At 45.1% G+C, this 26,131-nt stretch overlaps 1 protein-coding gene and 1 non-coding gene across 2 annotated transcripts in view; one reads left to right on the top strand and one right to left on the bottom strand.

Annotated features, from left to right (window-relative positions):
- Positions 1–26,131, top strand: part of TMEM241 (transmembrane protein 241) — a 118,383-nt gene that overhangs the window by 85,538 nt on the left and 6,714 nt on the right. Inside the window, exon 14 of the mRNA XM_043558452.1 lies at positions 21,402–21,466. Coding sequence (XP_043414387.1) covers positions 21,402–21,466 — 65 coding nt within the window. The remainder of the gene's footprint in view (positions 1–21,401; positions 21,467–26,131) is intronic.
- LOC122471050 lies at positions 4,039–4,147 on the bottom strand. The gene has a single exon (XR_006294075.1). It is a non-coding gene; the product is annotated as a U6 spliceosomal RNA (small nuclear RNA).

Below are 26,131 nucleotides of genomic sequence, written 5' to 3'. Positions count from 1 at the left end.
TGAGACTTCCATGGCATCACAGAAACGGGTGGGGGGATTATGAAAGAACATCTTTGGGGAGGGAAGCTGGTGAAATCTATTTTAGACAGATGTGTATGGTGAGGGAGCATCTAAATGGAACTGCTTTGTGCTGGACACATGGGGTGAAAGGGAGGGCAGAGCTCAGGGCTTCATGTGTCCGTTTGGGCTCCGCCTAGAGCAGTGGAGTTGGAATCAAGAACGTCAAGAGGGGCGCCTGGGTGGCCCAGTCGGTTAAGTGTCCGACTCTCGATTTCCACTCAGGTCATGATCTCAAGGTTCATGAGATTGACCCCCGCACTGGGCTCTGCTCTGACAGTGAAACCTGCCTGGGATTCTCCCTCTTCCTCTCTTTCTCTGCCCCTCCCCCTCTCGCACATATATGTGTGCACTCTCTCCCTCTCTCTCTAAATAAATAAATAAATAAACAAACATGTTTTTAAAAAAGGAACGTCGGGGCGCCTGGGTGGCGCAGTCGGTTAGGCGTCCGATTTCAGCCAGGTCACGATCTCGCGGTCTGTGAGTTCGAGCCCCGCGTCGGGCTCTGGGCTGACGGCTCGGAGCCTGGAGCCTGTTTCCGATTCTGTGTCTCCCTCTCTCTCTGCCCCTCCCCCGTTCATGCTCTGTCTCTCTCTGTCCCAAAAATAAATAAATGTTAAAAAAAATTTTTTTTAAAATAAAAAAGGAACGTGAATGGGGCGCCTGGGTGGCCCAGGCGGTTGGGTGTCAGACCCTGGCTCAGGTTATGATCTCGCGGTACGTGGGTTCGAGCCCCGTGTCGGGCTCTGTGCTGAGAGCTCAGAGCCTGGAGCCTGCTTCTGATTCTGTGTCCCCCTCTCTCTCTGCCCCTCCCCCACTTGTGCGCTGTCTCTGTCTCTCAAAAATGAATAAGTGTAAAAAAAAAAAACACTAAAAAAAGAAAAAAAGGAACGTGAAGAAATAGATGAGCTCACTGCAGGAGCAAGAGGATGTGGGTGGAGCAGACCAGAGGGCTAAGCCTTTCTTGGGAGATACTTCAATACCAGAGATCAATAATGTGTGGGAGAGAGAAGTGATAGCCAAGGAAAGCTGGGAAAGTTCTCTGTGGGGAAGTCTAAGGAAGAGTTTAAAGGAGTAAAGCAAAATGCTGCCAAGAGGTCAGAGAGATTTGGATTGGGATAAGCCTAGACCAAGGACATTACTGGTCTTGCAGGAAAAAGTTTTATAAGCGCAGGTGGGAGGGGGGTGGAAGATAGATCATAAATATCCAAGAATACACAGATGCGGGAAGGAGATTGTGACTGGTGGTGGGCAGGGGGATAGTCAGATCTAGCAAAGATAACTTCTTTTCTGAGGAAAGAAGGACTTGGGCATATTTGAAACTAGAAAAGAAGACGCCGTCCACAGAGAGATTTGGAGATGCTGAAGAATGAGGGGAAATAGGGAGAATAATGAACTTCAATGGGAGACGGAAGGGGAATGGGGGCTCGCTTTAGAGAAGACAGCCCTTTTTCTGAGCCTCAGTAGGACAGTGAAAAATGGGAAGGAGGCTTTCCCAAGAGATGCATGGGACTGGGGTTTCAGGGGAACAAGGAAAGAGCCTCACTGTTTGGTTTTGATCAAGTAGCTCAGAAATGTTAGAAATGTTATGACTCGAGTGAGCTCTGACAGTGTTGATGAATCTAATATTTAAGGCTAAATGCTGATGATGTGTACATTCAATTGTAGGATTATATATAATGATGATTTGCCAGGAGCCTGATCATTGATTATCAGTACCTACTTAATAAAGCATTTACCAGATTTTACAAGTCCTTAATAGGGGCACCTGGGTGGCCCGGTCGGTAACATCTGACTCTTGATTTTAGCTCGGGTCATGATCTCACAGTCTCAAGATCAAGCCCCGTGTGGGGCTGCAAGCTGAGTGTGGAGCCTGCCTGAGATTCTCTCCCTCTTTCTCCCTCTGCCCTTTCCCACCCCCGCTTGCACACATGTGTGCATGCACTTGTACTTTCTCTCTCTCTCTCAAAAAAAAGTCCTTAATAGAACCCATCAGAATAAAGTAGGAATCGGCAATCTCACCTTCCATCCCTATCACCCGAGCCTGCCTTCTGTCATAGAAGATTATGTGTAAATGCTACAAGCAGTTAATTGGGATGTTTTCCGCTGTTATTAGAGTTTGGGCAGTCAGAATCTTATGTAATGGGCTTCCTTTCCCTTTGCTGCTTAGGAAAATGCTTCTCACACAGTCCAGGTAAACCTTCCTAGACGTGGGGGAAACCTGCCTAGAAAGGGTCCCATGTAAATCTTCAAACCTGGAGTGCGTGGTGGGTGCAGAAGTAGAGCAGGCAGACAAAGAAAGATCAAGGAAGAAAATATTGCAAAATTAGAAAATTCTAGAACTGAACTCCCCAATGTTTCAAGATAAAAGCAGAATATATGAGATCATGTCTGTGAGGGTAGCTGGGGCGTGATAATGTGGTACGAAAACAAAGAGCATTATTCTATAGAGTTATATAAACCTGGACCGGGACTTCATTCTGACCTACCTTTGAGTCCCAGGTCTGCCACCTTCTAGATGTGTGCTCATCTGTAAACAAATATAATTATAATGTCTAGTGTACTGAGAGGATGGGATAGTATTTAGACAGCCGTAGAAGAGTGGGTGCCAGTCCTCCCTGGCACTGTCGACCACTGGTTTAATTCTTTCACCAAATTAACCAGTGACTTCCTGAGTCTGAATTTATCATTTGTATTTCCTAGTTCTAGGTAAGTGAATTTAGCTGTGGGCAGCCTACTCTAGACACTACTGGAAATTCAGCACGCATGAGAACGGGGTCTCTCACACATATTTAATCAGACATTGTCTAACAAAGGAAGCAATTGATGCCCCATTCACAATGTTTTTAAACCTATATAAAGAGTCATTGATTCAGAACTGTTGCTAGGCCCGCGACAATGTGTGTTTGTTGGTTCCCATGGAGACCACCCTGCTGGCTGTTCTGTGATGGAGCCTTAATTATACACTGGGATTGCCAGGGAGCCTTCAGAGCTGTCTCCATAACAACATCTCCCTGTGTAGTAACAGACCGCCATCCTGAACTGTGTTTCCTCTATAGGGGTTGCTCTTAAAAGGGGTGAGAAGATCTACTGGTAAGTTTCAGCCTCTGACGGATTTATCCTCATGAAGATCTCTTAAAAGGATAAGAATTTTTCTGAGTTTTGACTAGCTGTCTCTCCGGCTGTTTTGCCAGATCTTGGGAGCACACACTAATGTCTTTCTTTTTTCAATGACATGTTGACATTTCTCTTGACCTATTGCCAAGATATTGAACCAAGAAGGAGTCTTGGCAATGTCAGTTTACCGGGTAAAATTAAGCCTGTTTTGTGTATAGGATGAACTTGTAAAAGCATTGTCAACAGATGCTGTGAGGGTTCGATGTTTGGAATTTTAAAATGTCTCCAAGACCATTGATAAAACTCTTGCCATTTCTGGTAGAAATTTTTTTTCTAAAGAAGAAGGAACAGCTTAGTGTCTTAATATGGGATCACACAAATTTCGTGTCTTCTAAATAACATAATTGTTTACTCTTTGCTTAAGTTTTTAGATGTATTTGTACAGAAGTTTCAAGGCTTGATTTTGAATCATAAATTGAACTTTTGAGGAGGTGACAAGTAAACACATCTTTCAGGTTCAGGAATGAGACTTCTTAGGTTCAGTATCCGGCATGCACGAGTATACACACACGTGCGGGTGTGCACACACACGCAAAGAAGACACTATGGGAAATCCTGGGAGTAGAGTTATGATGCCCATCACGTTTTGCTCTCACTAGGTCGTCTATGCTGAACAGTGTTAGTTCTCTCCCTCTTCCTACTCTGTTGCTACTGTTACCCCTTCCCTGCCCCACCCAGTTTTATTGAGATATAATTGACATATAACTATTAGCTTAAGGTGCACAATATGATGATTTCGATTTTGTATATATTGCGAAACAATCACTGTAACAAGTTAACATCCATCACCTCACGTAGTTACAGAAAACTAGGGAACGCTTCATGAATGTGTGTGTCATCCTTGTGCAGGGGGCCATGCTAATCGTTTTTGGTAATGTTCCAAATTTAGTACATATGGTGCCAAAGTGGGCGCAGTTACTTCCTTTCCTTTATTTTCCTCATCATTCTTGTCATCGTCACTGCCTGTTGGGTGTGGAGAGCCTGTCACTGTCTTTCCACACTTACTGAATGGGGAAAGGGAATCAGGAAAGAGGAGCCTCCCCGACTCAGACTTCCCTCTAATCAGCCTAAGACTCCACCTCTGTTGCTGGGACAGTGAAAAACTCATTTGAGGGGCACCTGGGTGGCTCAGTCCATCTTCAGCTCAGGTCATGATCTCACGATTCATGACTTCGAGCTCTGCATTGGGCTCACCGCTGTTAGCACAGAGCCTGCTTCAGATCCTCTGTCCCCCCTGTCTCTGGCCCTCCCCTGCTTGTGCACTCTCTCTCAAAAACAAATAAATGTTAGAAGAAAAGAAAAGAAAAGAAAAGCTCACTTGAAGAGATAACTTCCCGCACAGCAGTTAGTGTTTCTCACGTCTTCCTCCCTCCGTTGTTATTCAGCACCGTAACACGTCAGGAATGGTTTGATGAAAATAAATTATTAAACCCAACAAAGCTGTGAAATGTGACTTTTCTGTCAGAAGAGTGTGCTTAAAAATCTAACTATGGCTATGACCTAATTAAATCACTTTTCTTTCACAGTTTAGGCAGCTCTGGCAATGAGAATAACTTTTCATGGAAAATTAAAACCTAGAGGCAGAGCATAATTTCCTTTACAGTCTCTAGCTGGGCAACAAAAACAGCACGTGGGGATGTCTTTCCATGACATCACTGCTGAAGCGACAGGAACTTGAAGTGGCAAGTTCAGGAGCTGCCTTGTTGTTGTGGAGCTGTATGGAAACAGTCAGCAAAGAATTTAGTTATCTGGGAATTATCCGTTTATGAATAAGGTTTTCCCAGAGGGCACAGGGGAGGAGACATACAGTTTGGATTAGAGAAAAAAAAATTAAATTCCATTTCCTATTGTCAGAATAATTCATAGGGAGGGATGCTAACGGACATTTTGCTACTTTGGATAAGGTTGTTGTTTTCTTGTTTCCAGTTATGAACTCCTAATTCTTTCCTCAGCTATTTTTAGTGCCATTGACCATCACAGTGTTCTCTGCTGCAAAAATATGATAACAATGCTCGCTTTCACAACTTTTGACCTGAATGAATTTGTATCAGTTCATTTACTAAGGAAATACCCTGAATTTCTACAAATTTCCTGGCTCCACGGTTTATATATAAAATTTTTCAAGTCTATTTATTTATTTTGAGAGAGAGAGAGAGAGAGAGAGAGGAGAAAGAGCACAAGCAGGGGAGGGGCAGAGGGAGACAGAATCCCAAGCAGGCTCTGCACGGTCAGCGCAGAGCCTGACACGGGGCTCGAACTCACGAATGGTGAGATCATGAACTGAGCCAGAATCAAGAGTTGGAAGCTTAACCAACTGAGCCACCCAGGCATTCCTGTTTATAATTTAACGTAACTGAAATTAAAGGGATTTTTGCGACACAAAGTCCAGTTAATTGGAAATGTTCACAAGGCCTCTGCTGGAGGATACACTGGCGAGTACTCTGTTCACTGTAGGATAGGATTGCATACACGAGTGCTGAGTAAATGCCTGAATCTGCTGATGTTATTTTACACATCTTTGCAGGTTTGTGCCCTCGCGTCAGAGACAGGGAAAGGCGGAATTCTGCTCGTTACCTCATGCAGTACCTCCAGCTGCCCCCAGTAATGCTCTCCTTCTCCGGATGCACACATTCCTTCCTTTGTGCATTTATCATTTCCTTGTAAAGACCTTCCCTCCGTATCCCTAAAATTAAGTTCTCCAAGGTGTGGCCCAACACAGGGTGATCAGCAAGGAGCTCTCCTGTACGTGCCCAAACCAGAGGGTGGACTGTGTGGGCAGAAATGAGTTGCCTGGGTCACGAGAGAAGGAGCTGCCGTAGTCAAAGCTAATACAGTGAAACCTTCCTTGGGAAATTCAAAGGTGCAGACTCTTATGATGGGAAGGCAGAGTTTTGACACAAATAGAAAGGAGTAACGTGGATTTGAAAGACCTGTGGTGATGTTTTTGTTTCTATGTAAGTAAACGTGTCTGTAAGGCCAGGCCAACAAGCAGGTTGTTCTTGTTTATATGGATCCCAAATAGTGAGTCAGTCAAATACCCAGCAAGAAAAGTTTTTTCAGTCAACAGTGAATTGCCTGGTACCATGTAAACACAGCTAGTGTTAGATTTGTCATTTAATTACGTTGTTTCTGTGCCCTTCTAGGGGGTCTTGAGGGGGTGGTAGTTGTAAGGGGAACAGGATCTCCCAGGCTACACCTCCACATCTGTCTTCTCCTCCTGGGACTTCCGGAGGCTGGGGGGTCTGCACAGGGAGAAGACCCCCCAGTCACATCTGTCTCCAAGGAAAATTCCACCTCGTTTCTTTTCTGCTTCGTCTCAGGCCATTATTCCCTATTTGGGGTTTGTATGCTTTCTGTACAGTTTTCCAGATGCGCGATGTTTGGCCCAGAATGTGGTAGGTGATTAGTCAAGAGTTGATAAAATACCCACCACTTTCCCTCACCTCCATGTCCGGAGAAGAAAAGGAAGGACAAGGATCAGGCAAATTAGAAAAATCACAATAATCAGATCACTCCTTCCCAGCCAGCCACCTGGGTGTGAGCCTGTGAGCCCAAGGAGGTCAGGGAATATCTTTTTTTCTTTTTTGAAGTTTATCTATTTTGAGAGGGCGGGGGGAAGAGGTGTGTGCACACAAGCGAGGGGGCACGCAGAGAGAGGTAGAGAAAGAATCCCAAGCAGGCTCTGTGCCATCAGCGTAAAACCCAATGTGGGGCTCAATCATATGACGGTGAGATCATGACCTGAGCCGAAATCAAGAGTCGGAGGCTTAACTCAAGGTTATATTCCTAACACCTGGCAGAGTGTCCCCACTCACCATTAACATGCCCAAATAAGGTACAAAGTGTCGGGGGTTTTCCCAGGCGCAAAATTTGAACTGTAAAGAATTTGGTGAGTATTAAAGTGCCTCTTCCATTTTTTTTTTAATTGAAACTGGAATTAGGAGTCACTGTTTTCAAGTCTCTGGGTAGTCTTTTGTACAATGACTACCCCTCCCCCTAAAAAAGAAACAAGATTGTCACACTGTGTTAGTTCTAATTCTAAGAAGGAATTCAAGGATCCAATCACCTGTTATTATCTCTGCACTGCCCTCTCTCCCCGAGAAAGGATTTTCACCTGTGAAAACAAATGTTTTTCTTTAGGTGAGAGTTAAGAGGTGTTCTCTTGACTTTGGTCCCTGTACTCTTGCAAATCATTACCTTACGGATGCTGCAGTAAGCATGGTCGACACTACTATCCCAAATTGCCGAATGTTTGCACCGTTAGGCTTTGCTGTTCAGATCTCTTTACCGTCCTCTGTGCAGCCTTAAAATATTAGGATTTCGAGTTCAGCACTTTCAGGGGGAGGTGTTTGGCGGTTATTCAGTGTCACCTTTCATTGGAGTATATAAGTTTTGCCTTTCAAGAATAGCTAGAACTCTTGAGAAATTAGAAAAAAAGTTAACTCCAGGGAACTGAGGGAGTAGGTGGGTGTCTTCTCGAATCCCCCACTGCAGCCAGCCCAGCTCCGAGCCCATTCTGTGTGATTAATAGATACTTCTTCACGGAAGTACTCCCTGGCCCAGCATCAGAGTTGAGCTACAGCTGCGTGAACCACTCAGACCTCACCAAGTTCTGATGCGTCTTCTGGGGAGTCAGTCATGGTTATTCACATTTTCCTCAATTTATACTCAGGCAGGCTGTTGACTGTTCACTCTGAGAATTATGTAATGCATAACTGGCTTTTGATACTCGTGCTTTATTTATTTGTTTGTTTATTTATGAGAGAGAGAGTATATGCATGAGCAGGGGAGGGGCAAAGGGAGAGGAAGAGAGTCTTAAGCAGGTTCTTCACCCAGTGCAGAGCCCGACTCAGGGCCCAGCCTCACCACCATGAGATCATGACCTGAGCTGAAATCAAGAGTCTTGGATGCTTAACTGACTGAGCCACTCAGGTGCCCCTCAATACCCATGCTTAAGAGGTTTTTCTATTTCCTGAAAATTTTTTTTCACGTTGCTCTATTGGAACATGTAACATTCAGCAGATTTATTCAGCAGCAATTTATATAGTGCTGAGACAGTAGAGTTGTGATAGCCCAGCTCTCAGGAGACAGGAAGACCTGGATCAGAATTCCATTCTAGCAGTGTAACCTTGGAAAGATTACTTAGCCTTCGTATGGATCGGCTTTCTCATCTGTAAAATGGAAATCATTGTATGACTTCACAGAAGTGTTGCAGGGATTGTAGGAAATAATGTGTGTTGCACATTTTATGTTCGCTAGGACAGCATTACTTGCAAACAATGAGCCTTTCCTTCGCCGATAGAGAAACATTTGACGTGTTGTTTGCATTTTGAGTTCAGCTACAATTTGAGAGCTGCTGATTCGTGTTGATAGAGAGCCTTCACGTATGCTCTGTTCCATTTTCCCATTCTCGTGTCAAGAGAAATTCAAAATGACCAGATCCAAGTAACACCACAGGTTTCAAAGTGCTTTGTTCAATTTTTCAAATGACTCAGAGAATCTGTTTTTTCTAACATTTTGGAATTCTACCCAGGTGTTTATTTAAAAAAGAAGCAGCAAGAAAAAGAGGATCAGCCCTAAATATTGTTGGCCGGGTCTTCAGTAGGGAAATTGCAGCTGTCGGCCCTGTACTAGCTTGGTTGTAAGAGAATGGGGAAATGAGAGGCAAGTGGTGTCCAATCTGATGTGGAGCCACATAGCCACCAGAATGGCTAAAATTCTAGACACTGACAATACCAAATGTTGGGGAGAATACACAGTAACATTTCTGGTTTAGAAAACACTAACGCTAAACTTTAGAAAAAGAGGTCTGTGTTACAACAGAGCAGTCCCACACCTGGCTTATGTCTGGGAGAGTACACTTTATCTCTCTCATCTACTTCTAATGGATGTATTTTGCCTGTAACCCCTGTTTCTTTAAGCTTCTTAAAAATTCTCACCAGAACAAGTCAGGGAATGAATAAAATCCCTAATCCCCTTTAAAAATTTTTTTAAGTGAAAGTCTAAGGGGCACCTGGGTGGCTCAGTCGGTTAAGCATCCAACTTCGTCTCAGGTCATGATCTCATGTCTTGTGAGTTCGAGCCCTGCATCGGGCTCTGTGCCGACAGCTCAGAGCCTGAAGCCTGCTTTAGATTCTGTGTCTCCCTTTCTGTCTGCTCCTTCCTGTTCATGCTCTGTCTCTCCTTCAAAAATGAACATTCCAAAAAAAATTTTTTTTAATTCAAAAAAAGAAAGACTAAAATTTAATCCCTGAGAAACACTTTATAGAGGATTCCTTTCTTATAGAGGGGAAAACTGAAATCCAGAAAGGTCAGCTGGCCCACCTGAGGTCACTCAGGGAGTCTCTGACCCCCAGGACTCCCCCACAGACATGGGCACAAAAATAGAGGCCCACGAGAGTGGCATGAGCTCTTTTGAAGTCCAGGATGACCTCTGGCATGCTGATCAAACCAGATACCCAGTCTTCCTGAAACCAGCTGCCTGCTTCCCTAAGTAAAAAAAATTCCATGGGTTTTTTTTTATTTTTATTTTTTTTATTTTCATTTTTTCATTTTTATTATTATTTTTTTAATGTTTATTTATTTTTGAGACAGACAGAGCATGAATGGGGGAGGGTCAGAGAGAGAGGGAGACACAGAATCTGAAGCAGGCTGCAGGTTCTGAACTGTCAGCACAGAGCCCGACGCGGGGCTCGAACTCATGGACCGTGAGATCATGACCTGAGCCGAAGTCGGACGCTTAACCGACTGAGCCACCCAGGCGCCCCAAGGCTTTTTTTTAAATACCTGCTAGGAGAAAAGGGGTTCCCAGCTATTGAGTTTTTTTTTTTCTTTCCTCTCTCTGTTTCTTTCAGCTTTAACGGTGGCCACTACTCACCTCACTTGGTGCTCTAGTTGATACCCAGGGGCTTAGAGTTTGCTGACTTGTTTGTACTGTTCCTTCTATGTAGAACACCCTTCCCAAACTTCCTCACCCAGTAATTCTTATCTGTCCCAGATTAATACGGGCATTGCCTCGGTGTGGGGCTTGTTCCGTGGTATCCAGAGTGTACTCGTAATCTGAGCACTTAGCGTGTTATATTGATAGAATTTGCTTGGTCACCTTCTGGAGCAGCTGACCTGGAATAGGGTGCCACAAGAGCAGGTTCTGGACTTCCATTTTCGCCTCTCTAGCGCCCAGGGAGGTGCTCGGTGCGCGTCATTTAGCCTCTGCTCCATTCCAGCAATAACTCAAAGCCTTTTTCCTTTTTCACTTCTAATTTGGTGACAGCTTCTTCTGAAACTGTTAGTCATTGTTTTTTTACTTTCATTTTTTTTTTAACTCTCCAAAAGAGCAAGGAATAATGTCTTTCCTCAGGCTGCCATTATAAAATACCACAGACTGGGTGGCTTAAGCAACAGATATTTATTTCTCACAGTTCTGGAGGCCACCAGTACATGACCAAGGTTGGGTTGGTGTCTGGAGGAAGCTCTCTCCTTGGGTTGCAGATGGCTGCCTTCTGGCTGTGTCTTCACATGGCAGAGAGAGAGAGAGAGAGAGAGAGAGAGCGAGCTCTGGTCTCTTCTTACAAGGTCACTAAGCCCATCATGAGGACCCCCCTCACCCATGACCTCATCTAGCCCTGATTACCTTCCAAAGGCCCCATCTCCACATTGGAGGTTAGGGCTTAAACATATGAATGGGGGGAGGGGGGAATCCATAGAGAGGAGCTTGCTGACATTTTGCAGTGGGTGCCAACTTGTCCAGCAATAGGTAAAAGCCTTTGCGGTTTGTGTGAATCCCTCTGGTGGAACTGAGCTGACATGGTGAGTCTTGAACAAGCTTTGTACATTCCTCAGGAGTTGTCACTCTCAGATCGTGCAGAATGGAGTGTGACTGGACCTGGAGCCAGGGCACCGCCCATGACCTCACAGCCTCACTTCTCCCGAGTGGTATTTCTTCAGGAATTACTGGGATTAAGGAAGGAGGCAGGTTGTAAGTAGCAAAAGGTTTTTCCCAAATGGGCACCATGTTTCTTTAAACATGGCAAGGAGGTCCTGCTGTATGTATTTTGGCAAATCTGTTCTTCCACCTCTAGTATTACTAAGAGTAACAATGGCATGAACTGAACTTCTGTCAAAAGGAGATGAACAAAAGCCTCATGGTCTTGGAGTAAATATAATTATGGTGCTTTTATTTAAAGCTCCTTTGAGCTTAAATTTATTTCATTTCTAAAAATACACTTCAGAGATTAGATCTATCCTTTGAGTGAATCAAAACAACTTAGAAAATTAAACACCTTAGCCACATGCCCTTCCTTTCCAGAAGCACAGAGTACTGTTTAGCTTTGGGAGACTGATGGAACTTTTTAATCAGCAGGACAAAATCTAAAAAATAACTTTGTCAGAAACCCATCCTTCTAAAGGTAAGTCTGTGAGGAGATGGGTACATTTACTGAGTAAGATGAAACTGAGAAAGTTGAGGGAAAGTTCCAGAATGAAGAATCTACTAACTCTATGCCGGGCTGTCCCTGAATTGAGTTTGAGAGGAAATTGGGGCTATCTCAAATTCTCCATTTGTCTTCAACAATGGGATGTTCTAAGTACGTCAACATTACACTTGGCATATTTACAGCCCCTTTACTTGATTGAAAATCCAACAAATCAGGTATTTTAGGATGAGCTGAAGTGGAATGCCAATAGGGATAAAAAGAAGCCCTCCAAAGGTACCAGGAAACACCTCGTCAGTGTACATATTAATATGGGTGCTTGAGAAATATGAATACTGAAGAGAAAAGTCTGACACCTGGGGGAAGAGCTAACACCTTCTGCACAGCTGTGCCAGGAAGTTACAAGTCCCAAGAGAAAACATGTCCAAAGGGCCACAGATTTTTGAAGTTACAACCAAAGGACCGGTGTCAGATGGTGTGACAAGACACACAGGTCTTTTCAGTACATAGCATGTGTTGGACACTTCAAAGTCTGGGTACTTAAACTCTACTGCCCACGCCTCTTCCCTTCTGGGAATGTAGACTAAGAGAATTCATGCACAAGGACTAGTAGGCAAGTAGGAAACAAAGTTGAGTTGAAAATGTCAACCCTGGTTTTAGACTTAAGGCTTTCTGCTCCTTATAGGGGGCATGGCTTCCTTCCCATCCTCCAATCCCACCCCGAACAGCTGGAGACAGAAACTCCGGAGAATTTTATTGCTTGGATTCAAGAGAAGAGACAAACCATCTAGAGTCTGGGTTTTGTGCTTGAAGCCCTGGAATCCCACCAACAAGTGAAACGAGCCTCAGTAAATGTACAGCAAGATAAGTAAGTCTTCCCATCAGAATGAACTTGGATGAGAATAAAAGACCAGGAGGCCGAAGAGTTTCCTTCCCTATGGGCAGAGAGAATCATAAGGAAGAACTTGTTCCTCTCACCACTGGCTGCCTTATTAACCCCATCAGTTGCATCATATCTGAAACTGTGTCTGAAGAGAAAGACACTGTGCCTTTAAGAAAGTCCTGTTGCCCCAGGTTGGTGTGTATATGTATGTACATATGTGTGTGTATATATATATATATTTAATATATCTTTTAAATATATATTTGATGTATATTATATATTAATATATTTTTAATTATATATATATATATATATATATAACCTTAGACTATGATAAAAGAACAAAGGTAATTAAAATTGTAATGATGAATTAATAAGATTGTTCTTCTGATACCTGGCAAAAGGAATAACTCATTGTGCACTTGAATGAGGCGATGCCGAAGATTATTAATAGCCAAGCCCAAAGTTTAGCTTGGGTTGTCTCTCATTAATAATTACACTGATTGGGGCACCTGGGTGGCTCAGTTGGTTAAGCGTCCGACTTCGGCTCATGTCATGATCTTGTGGTTCATGGGTTTGAACCCCATACTGGGCCCTGTGCTGACAGCTCAGAGCCTGGAGCCTGCTTTGGATTCTGTGTCTCCCTCTGTCTCTGTCCTTCCCCCACTCATGCTTTCTTTCTCTCTATCTCTCTCTCTCTCTCAAAAATAATAATAATTACACTGATCATGGGGCTCCTGGGTGGTTCAGTCGGTTGAGCAACCGACTCTTGATTTCGGCTCAGGTCCTGATCCCAGGGACGTGGATTAAGTCTCATGATGGTTCTGTGCTGAGTGTGGAGCCTGCTTGAGATTCTCTGTCTCTGTCTCTCTTTCTCTCTCTCTCCCTCCGCCCCTCTTCCTCGCCTATGCTTGCTCTCTCTCTCTCTAAAATAAAAAGTAATAATAATAATTATTACACTGATCATTATAATAAATCATAGGATTGATAATAAGGGTTAATTGAACATTTTGAAATTGTCAAGTAGATTCTCAGTCTTAGCTGAGGTGTTTGTCTGGTGGACTTGGAATAGTTCCTTGGGTCCTAGGTGAAAAAAGAGATAATCTGCTCTCAGTTTATAAATTTTTATCGTCTTACTCTTTACCCTAAAAGGAAGGTCTATTAGTAATATTCACAGGTGAGTCTTCGACACAGACAGACTCCAGGCCAGTCTGACATATGCCTTCCGCTCTGTGGTCTGTGAGGGAGTTACAGCCTGCCCTTCTTTGGAGATGTGGCTGTGCCAAGCTGTCCCACACCAGCTGGACAGAGTAGTTCTTGAGACAGTGCTGGAGTTGGGGGGGTGGTTGTAGAGATCTCCTCACATTTTCATGGTCAAGCATATCACCTGGTGATCCGTTCACATGTAGATGTTGTTCGGTAGGTCTGGGGTGGGGCCTGGGATTCTGCATTTCCTACAGGCTCCCAGGTGTAGATGGCAAGGGCATGCAAGACATCTGGTGTTCAGTCTGCCCAGCACTTTCCCTCCCTCCCCCCAGGGAAATGTTCCTTCCTTGATTCTAACCATGAAGTTCAAGGATGAACTTCCACACTCTTACATTCCTCTGCTCCCCTAGCCATGGTCAGTTGGTCCAGGAGACAATCAGAATCTTTCCTGACATTTTTGGACTTGAAATCAGCGTGAACCAGCTGCAGATCTTCCCTGAGGAGCTCTTTCTAGCCTCCTGGAGGTAATTGGGCAAAGAAGCAGAGAAGAGGAGCAGAGAATGTCTCTGTGCTTCTCCCGTCCGGGGTCCAAGTGCCCTTAATATATCAAAAGGGATTTAAAAATAAGATTTTAGGGCACTGGGTGGCTCAGTTGGTTGAGCGTCTGACTCATGGTTTTGGCTCAGGTTATGATAACAAGTCGAGCCCCATGTCAGGCTGTGTTCTGTGGCGTCTGCTTAAGATTATCTCTCTCTCTTCCTCTGACCCTCTGCCCTGCTTGTGCTTTCTCTCTCTCTCTCTAAAACAAATAACAAAAAAACAAGACTGTGACTTACCAGCTCTGATGACTAGTGCAGTTCCGGAAAGTATATTTATTGGCCACTTACCTTACGTGGGTCTCTGTTGGTATGTCCTGAACATACAAAGATGGATAGTGCATGCCCCAGTTGGGGAGACCACACATTTCCATAGTTTAACATGTACAATGTCAAGGGGCATGGAAGTCACTGGAAGAAGTGCCTGATCCACTTAGATGTGTGGATGGGGCGAGGCAGGGGGGAAGGTCCAGAAAATGTTTTCTAGAAATGGATTTTCTTTTTTTTTTTTTTTTTAATGTTTATTTATTTTGAGAGAAAGAGAGCGAGAGCTCAGGGGAGGGGCAGAGAGAGAGAGGGAGAGAAAGAACCTGAAGCAGGCTCCACTCTGTCATTATGGAACCCAACATGGGGCTCAATCGCACAAACCAACCATGAGATCATGACCTGAGCTGACATCAAGAGTGGGACACTTGGGGTGCCTGTGTGGCTCAGTCGGTTAAGCATATGGCTTTGGCTCAGGTGGTGAGTTTGTGAGTTTGAGCCCTGTGTTGGGCTCTGTGCTGACAGCTCAGAGCCTAGAGCCTGCTTTGGATTCTTTGTCTCCTTTTCTCTCTGCCCCTCCCCTGCTTGTGCTCGCTCTCTCTCTCTCTCTCTCTCTCTCTCAAAAATAAACATTAAAAAAAAAAAAAAGAGTGGGACACTTAACCAACGGATTCACCCAGGTGTCCCTAGAAATGGGTTTTCAAAAAGTGAGCAGGAATTGTGTGGGGAGGCCTTTGAAACTGTTCCAGGCAGAGAGACCTTGCAGCAAAGGCAGCGTGATGGTAGAACCCGTGTTTGAAGAACTACAGCTAGTTGAAGTAGGAGGTGCAGGCTGTAAGTGAGGCAGTCACCGTGAAGGGCTTTTATACGTGCTGCAGTCCCTTTTTTCTGAAGTCGTAGGTATTTAAACAACAAAATGCTAACAAGCAACAAGCCTGACTGATTCCTGCCCCCCCAAATGCATGACTGTCTGGCAGGTTCCCACCAACAATATTCCCCTTTATTTTTCCCTTAGACAAACAGAAAATTTGTCTTAGGATCAAAATGAATGTTTAAAAAACAAGCCTGATCTGCTTTAAATACCAAAATCTGTTTCAATAACACAGAGGTTGTGACATCCGTTGACAAAGCCAGGAAGTTCAAAGCCCCTGCTGCCGCAGACACAATGTATTGAGTTCTGCTGTTGTTGGCGTCCCTCAGCTGTGGCGGGTCCTGGTGTTTGTTATTCAGATCTGTGTGTACAGGGGAGACATTCCTCAGACCACAGGACTCTTTCTTCTGTGGGGAAAAATTTGTATTTTTGAAAATGCTTTTTGAAAATAAGGACAAGTGCTCATAATGGCTGCTACTTAAGTTTCTTGAATGGCAAGTTCCAAGTGTAACTCGAAGTCTATTTCTTGAGCAGATTTTAGCCATTTTTTTAATGTTTATTTATTTTTGAGAGAGAGAAAGACAGAGACAGAGTGTGAGTGGGGGAGGGGCAGAAAGAGAGGGAAACAAAGAATCTGAAGCAGGCTCCAGGCTCCGAGCCGTCAGCACAGAGCCCGACGCGGGGCTCAAACCCATGAACTGTGAGATCTCGACCTGAGCTGAAGTCGGATGCTCAACAGACTGAGCCACCCAGGAGTCCCAGATTTTAGCCATTTTTTTAAACACTTAAAAAAAAAAAGTTTACACATTTTCTGACATCCACTGCCAGAACCTTTTCATCATCCGAAGCTGAAACTCTGTACCCATTAACACTAACTCCCCACTCACAGTTACCCCCCAGGCCCTGGTAACTCCCATTCTACTTTGTGTCTCTGAATTTGACTCCTCAAAGCACCTAATGTAAGTGGAATCATACAATATTTGTCTTCTGTATCTGGCTTATTTCACTTAGCATGATGTCTTTAAGGTCCATCCATGTGGTCGCGTGGGTCAGAATTGCCTTCCTTCGAAAGGCTGAATAACCATGTATACACCACATTTTGGGTATCTGTTCATCCATTGATGGATACTTGGGTTCCTTCCAAATCTGAGCTATTGTGAATAATACTGCTATGAACATGGGTTTGCAAATATCTCTTTGAAGCCCTGTCTTCAGTGGATTCTTCTTTTTTTCTTCTTCTAAAACTGCGTGGAGGGGTGTGTGACAGGCTCAGTCAGTAGAGCATGTGACTCTTGATCTCAGGGTTGTAAGTTCAAGCCCCATGTTGGGTGTAGAGATTACTTAAAAAACAAAATCTTAAAAAAAAAAAAAAACATATGGAGCTCACGTGGGCCCTTTCTTGAGTTTCTGGCTGTGTGAGAAGTTTGATCTGGGAGTCGAGGTCTTTTCCATCCCTCACTGCTTGGGGTCCCAGGCCCCTGGAGCAAATCACTCACTGTCTCTCGGTCACAGTTCCCCCATCTGTGATCGCAGGGAGTCCCTTCCATCTCTCAGGTCCTGCACCTAGGTGACCGTGTGTAGGGCACTCTGTACCCAGACGTGTGCCTTCAGCTATTCCTGGCTTCTGTTTATTCCGCAGTAGAACCGGAAGCAGAGTGGGCCCTTGGCATGAACAGGTTTATCATTCACACTTTTGAGGGGTCTTGAGCAGTCCTGACGGCCCATGGCATACAGAAATCTTCCACTTGGCTGAGGCATGAATTTGACGCTCACATCGCACGTTGAGGTTGATGTGTGGGTGCAAGTCACTTAGTGGGCAAGTCAGGCTGGCCGAGTGCCCATTGTCTGCCTCTCAGCGAGGCGCTGTCAGCTCCTGCTCAACCCATCTTCAGCAGTGACTTCTGTGAACTGGTAGAACTTTGGTGACTGTGTGTATGTGTGTGTGAGAAAATGCCTCTGATGCTGACTGCGAGGGCTGGCAATGGAAGCAAAAGGAAGCCCAAGAAACCAGTGTTTCTTACTGAATAGACTACAGAGTGGTCTGTTGAACTTCACAGTAGCTCCGTAGTGCAGACAGCTTCACCATACATTCACTACAGAAATAAGACACGTCTCTCTGTGAAATTTTAGTGAGTGTCTCAGCCAGCAGAAAATGTGCTCATCGAGAGATAAAACTTTAGAAAAGTTTGAAAAAGGGCCTCGGGAGAAAGGCAGGAGACTGTACAAACATCTCCAGGAAGCGGCACATGTCAAAGGCACCAGTGTGGCTACTAAACCAGTCTTATTTTCAAGTAAGGGCTGGTTTGGAAATTTTAAGATGTGTTTTTCTTGGCAAAAGGTGCAGTTAAGAGGAATAAGCAGGCCCGTTGTCTATCTCATGGCAGACGGGATTCCTCCTGGGCTAAGAGGCATGTAGAGAAACAGAGTCCCAAGTCCCAGGCTGGGGTACTTCAGGGCAGGTGGGAGGTGGCAGCCTCACACGCTAGATGGAAAGCCACATGAGAGACGCAACCAGAGAATGAGGGCTGAAGCCCGTCAGAGAAGGCTGTAAAGAGGTGATAAGGGGTGAAGGGCATGAAGACATGGTGAAGAATTAGGAAAGGCTAGTTGGGCCCTTCATAAATTTTGTGAGGTGTTCCATTACACCAAGCTGCCAACATCGTGGCCATCCGTCAGTAGAACGGGGCCTGTTTCATCAGTCCTAAGAAACGTATCACCATTGGCACCATGTCAGGACATCCCAAGAAGTTGCAAAAGTAAAGACAAATGAACAAACTTAACTTTGATTAAGAAGAAGGAAGGAGGGACACTTGGGTGGCTCAGTCAGTTGAGCATCTGACTCTTGATTTCAACTCAGGTCATGATCCCAGGGTTGTGGGATTAAGCCCCATGTCAGGCTCTGCACTGATCGTGGAGCCTGCTTAAGAGTTTCTCTGTCTCTCTCTGTCTCTCTGTCTCTGTCTCTCTCTCCACCTCCGTCTGCCCCTCTCCCCCACTCACACTCTCTCTCTCTAAAATAAAAAAAAAATTGGGGGTGGGGCACCTGGGTGGCTCAGTCGGTTGAGCAGCCGGCTTCGGCTCAGGTCATGATCTTGTCGTTTATGGGTTCCAGCCCCACGTCGGGCTCTGTGCTGACAGCTCAGAGCCTGGAGCCTGTTTCCATTCTGTGTCTCCCTCTCTCTCTGCCCCTCCCCTGCTCGCACTCTGTCTCTCTCTAAAATAAATAAACATTAGGGACCCCTGGGTGGCTCACTCGGTTGGGCGTCTAACTTCAGCTCAGGTCATGATCTTGCGGTTTGTGAGTTCGAGCCCCGCATCGGGCTCTGTGCTGACAGTTCGGAGCCTGGAGCCTGCTTTGGATTCTGTGTCTCCTTCTCTCTCTGCCCCTCCCCAACTTGTGCTCTGTCTCTCTCTATCAAAAATAAATAAATGTAAAAAAAAAAAACATTAAAAAATTAAAAAAATAATTAAATTAAAAATTTTAATTTTAGGGGCGCCTGGGTGGCGCAGTCGGTTAAGCGTCCGACTTCAGCCAGGTCACGATCTCGCGGTCCGTGAGTTCGAGCCCCGCGTCAGGCTCTGGGCTGATGGCTCAGAGCCTGGAGCCTGTTTCCGATTCTGTGTCTCCCTCTCTCTCTGCCCCTCCCCTGTCCATGTTCTGTCTCTCTCTGTCCCAAAAATAAATAAATGTTGAAAAAAAAAATTAAAAAAAAATTTAAATTTTAAAAAACTAAGGGAGGAAAAAAAGGAAGAGAAAATGACAATAAAATTAAGAATGAAAGGGAAGGTAATTAAAATGGGCACCAATGAGAAAAAATAATATTTTTTCCAAATAGCAAAATGCTAATGAGTTGGAAAACCTAGATGAAACACATTTTTGGAAAAAGTGAAAATGACAAACTTGAATCAAGGAGAAGGAGAAAATTTGATTAGGACGTTGGCCATTAAAGACCACCCCAACTAGAAGGTGCAGGTCCAAAGGTGTTCAAGTCAGAGTTAACATCCACAGTAAAGGTCGTCTTTATTCTTTATAGGAAAATAAGCAGGGAGGTTGATGAACTAACTTATGTGGTTGGTATAACCTTGTTTCCAAAACCAGATGGCTACACTGTGAGCTAATAAAATATTAGGTCCACTTCAGGTATGACCATTGATGCAAAGGTCCTAACTATAATGTTAAATAAAACGAGAGGAGGGTAGGAGGAGAACAAGTGCCATTCATCATGCTCTGTGAGGTACCGCCCCCCCCCCCCCGGGGTGGCTCAGTCGGTTAAGCATCTGACTTCAGCTCAGCTCATGATCTTATGGTTCGTGGGATTGAGCCCCGTGTCAATCGCGAGTGGGGGAGAGGGGCAGAGGGAGAGAGAGAGAGAGAGAGAGAGAGAGAATCTCACTGTCATCTAGCCCTGCTGACGGCACAGCCTGCTTGGGATTCTCTCTCTCTGCCTCTCCTGTGCTCTCTGTCTCGCATTCTCTCTCTCTCTCTCTCTCTCTCTCTCTCTCAAAAATAAATAAACTTGTAAAAAAATTTTTAAAAAGAAAAGAAAAATACATGCTCCCACCGCCACCCCCAGCACTCTGACAATCCTCTTTCCTCTGTTCTTTGGGTTCAGCTTTGCAAGCTGTCTGGCTGACCTGGTCACCGCTTCATTTTTGTTCCCAAAGACAACCCAGGTCTGTTTTGTTATCAGGGTTTTTGCTGCAAGTCAATAAAAGAAGCAAACAGAAAGGGACTCAAATGGGTAAATAACAAAGGTTCTAAAACTTCACAGAGTTTCTATACTGAAGGTCCCTGGTTTATGTTCCCAGACTTCTTTTTAAGATGGTAAATGAATGAGGATAAGGCTCCTTCAACATACTCCTCCTTCCTTTGAACCACCTGCTTGCTGCCTTGTTCCCAGCTTGGACACCCAAAGAGGGCTCCAGGACAGTGGATGGGTCCCCTTGAGTGAGATGGTATTGCCCATGTCCCAGGGTGTCCAGCCTGAGTGACCCATCCCACAATGACCTGCTTCTTACTTCTCATTGCAAGAAAGTAAGTCCTCAGGCTGACCTTCCTAACAGAAGCTGTCTTGCATCTGAGAATACAGAATTCTAGGAAAATAACCATCTTTTCCTGAGCAGGCATTCCAAACGGTGACGAACTTGGGTCTTTGGTTCACGTACACTCTGTGTGCTGTTTGGTGATACCGTGGGGGTGTGAGTTCTTTTACTGCCATTCCAAGACACTCTTCCATAATTTCTAGCTCTGAAAGATGTGGGGGTAGCCTCTTCCCTCTCTTTCGGCTTCTAGACACTTGCAAATACTTGTTTTAAGTTTATTCATCTTTTTTTTAGAAATTTCTACAGCCTACGGGGGCTCGAACTCACGACCCCGAGATCAAGCATTGCATGGTCCTCTGACCGAGTCAGCCAGGTGCCCCTGCAAAGAGTTAGTTAATGATTTAATTGTTCCCTCCCCCAAGAAGTATCTGGTTTTGTAGAATGTGTATCACGGGCCAGCAAGACATGGCCATTAGGACAGGGGAGAGACGGTGCTGTGGGCAAAGGCAGGGTGACAGCCAAGTTTTTATCTGGAGGATCTGGGGACAGATGAATGAGCACAACTGGCTTTGGGGATTATTTCTTCACCTTGAGACAGGATGGAAATGAATATTCTCACCATGCCCCTGCCCTGGAGAGAGATGGGTGAGACGTTGGCTGCGTGCCTCCTCTTTTGAAGAGTTCGGAAGTTAAATGTCTCTTTGAAGATTCTCACCTCCCGAATAGACTAGGACTTGGCATTTTCCACACCAAATGCTTAGCTCAGAGGGAGCACTAAATACAGGGGCCTCACAAGTCATTGTGAACGATGACTTTGGAGAAGGTTACCAAAGTCCTGCTGCTCTGATGGCCTTTTGTTGAAATTATTTCCGCAGGTCCTCACAGCTGGCTTGTCCATATTGCTGTTTGATATGATCCTGACGAGTGCAACAGTGGGATGGTAAGTCTTTTGCCTGGAGAGAGGAAGAGCAAATTTATTGTTTGGGTTTCACCAGGATACTAATTTTTTTCCTCAAATGTTGGCAAAAGGGTGTTTGGAGTGTGTGTGTGTGTGTGTGTGTGTGTGTGTGTGTGTGTATTTTTTAAGTTTGTATTTATTTATTTTGAGAGATAGAGCAGGGGAGGGACAGAGAGAGAGAGAGAGAGAGAGAGAGAGAGAGAGAGAGAATCCCAAGCAGGCTCCGCACTATCAGCACAGATCCCGACACGGGGCTAGAACCCACGAACCACGAGATCATGATCCGAGCTGAAATCAAGAGTCAGATGCTCAAACTGACTGAGCCACCCCAGCCAGGCCACCCTGGGGTATGTATTTTATTGACACACAAATATACATCCAGAGGAGTACATATATCATGAATGTGCAACGTGATGAATTTTCACAACTGAATATACCAAACCCGTTGCAGTCAGCATCCAGATCAAGAAACAGAACACCACTATGCATCTTTCAGCCACTCATCCACACCAGCGTAAGCACTACTGGTGAACTACTAGTTTTATATGTATTATGTGATTTTACCAAGATTTTATAACTACTATGATTGGGTGAGGATTCAAAACCAGATCTGTGTGTATCCAAGGCCCCGTAGCCTTCATGTACTTCTGCACGACTGATTTGGCAAACACCAGGGATTTACCAGCAGTGTAGACAGTGTCTAGGTAACAGTGGGCCGTAAGGGAGGTATAAGAGAAATTGGCCTGTACGTTCCTCTTCCCACCAATATGATCATCTATAAAGAGCTTCTAGATAATTCGACAGCAATACGAAAGGAGTGTTATCCAGGATAAGACAGCTCTATTTCTTGTTCAAGGGCTGACATGATGAACTAAGATTGTCCAGTGGAATGATCATAGGAAAAAGATCTCATTGTCTTGGGTTTTTTTTTTTTTTTTTTTTTTTTTTTTTTTTTTTTTTTTTAAATTTTTTTTTCCAACGTTTTTATTTATTTTTGGGACAGAGAGAGACAGAGCATGAACAGGGGAGGGGCAGAGAGAGAGGGAGACACAGAATTGGAAACAGGCTCCAGGCTCTGAGCCATCAGCCCAGAGCCTGATGCGGGGCTCGAACTCCCGGACCGCGAGATCGTGACCTGGCTGAAGTCGGACGCTCAACCGACTGCGCCACCCAGGCGCCCCATGTCTTGGGTTTTTTAATGCTGTTAGCAATAATCCTATCAATTAGCTAAAAATATCTTTTGAGTGACTGCCACATGTGAAGTAAGACATCCTTCAGCCTTCAAGGAGCACGGGGGAATGGAAATCATGAAGACAGTTGGTGGGATAAGATAGTCATAGTCTGAATGCACGGTGAATGTGAGGGCGGAAGGAAGGAGAGAGGAGGGGCCAGCAGGCGGGCTATGCAACTGGTTTGAACTGGACCTTAGGCAGAACACAGAGGCCGAGCAAGGCGGTGGGTGGAAGAGGATTTGGGCCCTCTGGCCCCAGGAAAGACAAGGAAGGGTGGAGAGGCATGGGGTGCCAACGGTGAGAGTTAGTGATTTGGAACCAGAGCCGGGGCTGTGGGGCACAGAGCTAATCCTTCGCGCCTTCCTCCTTCCTCTGCACCTGTCCTTCCAGGAAGGCATGACGCCCACAGTGGGCCAGTGACATCCAAAAACCCAACTGCCAAGATCTCCTGGTACATTCCCAGTGTCTCCTGACACTCTTCCCCCAATGTCTGTATCTTAACCTTCGTAGTGATAGTCTAAATTCTTGGCGTATTTTTCTTTCTCACGAATAAGCCTTGGACAACGATAATCTGTACAGAATTTCAGAACGGATTTAAAAAACCCAGGCATTGACCGGAGTGTGAGAAATAGGAGAGAGGTGGCTCTCCAGTGGGGAGGAAAGGCCGAGCCTAGATATTACAGCAGCAGTCTGGAAGAGGCCAGGTCTGCAGGCTGTTTCACATCCTGTGAACTTTATGGTATGCCCTGAGCAAAATGGAAAGAAAGGCTGCGTGTTCCCAAATCAAGGAAACAGCGTGTGTGATTATTGCAAAAGGAACCTTGACTTTGGAATTTCCTGATTTTTCAGAACTTGAGTTTAAGGATGGTGTGTTTTCAGCCTCAAAGAATTTTCCAACCACAAAGTGAACCACCAGAAGAGGAGTGTCAGACTCTAGTTCAGATTTCCTGTCTTTTGCACAGAGCCGGTCCGCGCTGTCCCCAGCGGAGCCTGGGTGACCAGCTCTCAGACCCCGGGCACGGGCAGGCCTGCTCTCTGACGTGTGGGAGCTTAGACTGATCAGAAGTCACAGAAGGCAGGGACTGCAGAACTGTTTTGTTTAGACCTCCCGTGTTTGCCCGTAGGGTCACTATTGCTTGTTTTTTGGCTTTCGGAGTTTAAATTCGATCACGTTTAGACATCAGGTGATTTCCCCATAAAAGTCCAAATTTCCTGATTCTTTTGAAAATGTGGAACAAGTGCTACGTTGAGCCTGTACGTCCCCACGGCGGCGGTTGCCGGACCAGGTACAGGCTGCCTGTCACGTGGACGTGGGCGAAGTCAGCGCGGCCTCCACGGCTCCAGGCTGGCTGAGGCCGGGGGGTTCTGTCTCACCTACATCCGAACACCCATTTGCTTTATACTCATTCATGTCACAAAAAGCGTGTGGTGGGCTCCGAGGCTACAGACAGTGCATGACCCCAGCAAGGTCACCGTCCGGGAAATGAGTTCAGATGTCATTAGCCGCCTTCTTGGACGGGGAGCAGCTTAGCTGTACAAAACAGGTCATCATCTAAAGTAGGGTTTTCCTTCACCTCAGCACTGTTGACGTTTTGGGCTACAGTGAATAATTCTTTGCTGTAGGGAGCTGTGCTGTGCTTTGTAGGGTTTTTAGCTACAAACTGAGCCCCACCCCACCGATGCCAACGGCACCTCCTCAGATGTCTCCAGATACTGCCACATGTCCCTTTGGCAGCAAAATGACCCCAGTTGGGAATCACAGATCTAAATGTTTGTGGTGGTTAGTGGAGAAAACGCCATTCCAAATTTCAGCAAGATCTTAAGAACCTTGCTTACCCTCTAATTAGAGATTTGGTCAGCTCGTGTGTCAAGGCCTGGGCAGCCTCTCCCACCCTCTCTGTGCACAGCCCCGTCAGCACGTACCACACTAAGTGCCGGGTGAGGGTTCACACCCCATCTACCTGCAATCGTGAGCTCCTGCGGAAGGGAAACCACATTTCACGCACCTTTGTGTCTCCCTGCCTAGCCCTAAGGGCTTGCCGAATAAATGAGTGGCCAGCCTTCTAAATACTGTACCCCCAAAATTATAACCCTTGGGGCACCTGAGTGCCTCAGTTGGTTAAGTGTCTGACTTAGTGCCTTAGTTGGTTAAGTGTCGGCTCAGGTCATAATCTCATGGTTTGTGAGTTCCAGTCCTGCATTGGGCTTCATGCTTCATGCAGTGCAGAGAATGCTTGGGATTCTCTCTCTCTCCCCCTGGCCCTCTCTGCTCTTTCCTTGCTTGCTCTCTCTCTCTCTCAAAATAAATAAATAAACTTAAAAAATGTGTGTGTGTGTGTGTGTGTGTGTGTGTGTGTGTGTGTGTGTATATGGAGGAAAATTATAAACCTAAGTACCAATGTTGGTCAAATTTTAAAGTCTTTAACTATTTTTTTAATGTTTATTTTTGAGAGAGAGAGAGAGACAGAGCATGAGTGGGGGAGGGACAGAGAGAGAGAGAGGGAGACACAGAATCAAAAGCAGGCTCCAGACTCTGAGCTGTCAGCACAGAGCCCGACACAGGGCTCGAACTCATGGACTGTGAGATCATGAACTAAGCCGAAGTCAGATGAGCCACTGAGCCACTGAGCCACTCAGGAGCCCCCTGAAGTCTTTTCTTAAAAGCAACTGATCTTGTCAAGCAAATTATCTTGTTTTTTATTATAAAAACAATCTATTGCAAACCCAGAATTTAAATGTCCAGATTAATATTTAATTATTCACCTTCAATTAACAGAGTTTTATTGTATATATTGATATGAATTCCCTTTATTCCAAAATTTCAGCAAAGAGGATTCAACACACACAAAAGAAAAAATGCTGAACTGTGAGCAGTGTCTCTGCTGAGTAGAATTAGTTGTGGGTGCCCTCTCTTTGTATCCTTTTTAGACACTCTTCTCTTTGCAATAGTTTCTCTTTGCAAAAGTACAAGGAGAGAAAATGACCAAAACACAACTTCTTTGTTTTGAGGATTCTGTGACCACTTCTCTCCTTAGGCAGTCATTCATGGGGCCCACCAGTGGTCATGGCTTACCAACATGCTTGATCTCAGCACAAGCCTCACTAATACCAACAGTCTTTAGAAAATGGTCTTATATCATCTTTGAGTAACAATGTCTTATGCCTTTAATTTTAGGACACTGCACGGAGACTGCCCAAGCCTCTTTGTAGGAAGAGTGAATTTAGGGGGTGAAGAAAGTACTCCCCCCAACACACCCCATAGTATAGCTAGGATCACAGTGACTGAAATTTACCAGTTTTCCATTTGAGTTAAAAAGGGTGCCTGGGTGGCTCAGTCGGTTAAGTGTCCCACTCTTGATCTCAGCTCAGGTGTTGAACTTAGGGTGGTGAGTTCAAGCCCCACATTGGACTCTGT

This window comes from Prionailurus bengalensis, chromosome D3, assembly GCF_016509475.1.
Source record: "Prionailurus bengalensis isolate Pbe53 chromosome D3, Fcat_Pben_1.1_paternal_pri, whole genome shotgun sequence".
Classification (NCBI taxonomy): domain Eukaryota; kingdom Metazoa; phylum Chordata; class Mammalia; order Carnivora; family Felidae; genus Prionailurus; species Prionailurus bengalensis.
This window is presented reverse-complemented; position numbering and strand designations above follow the sequence as displayed.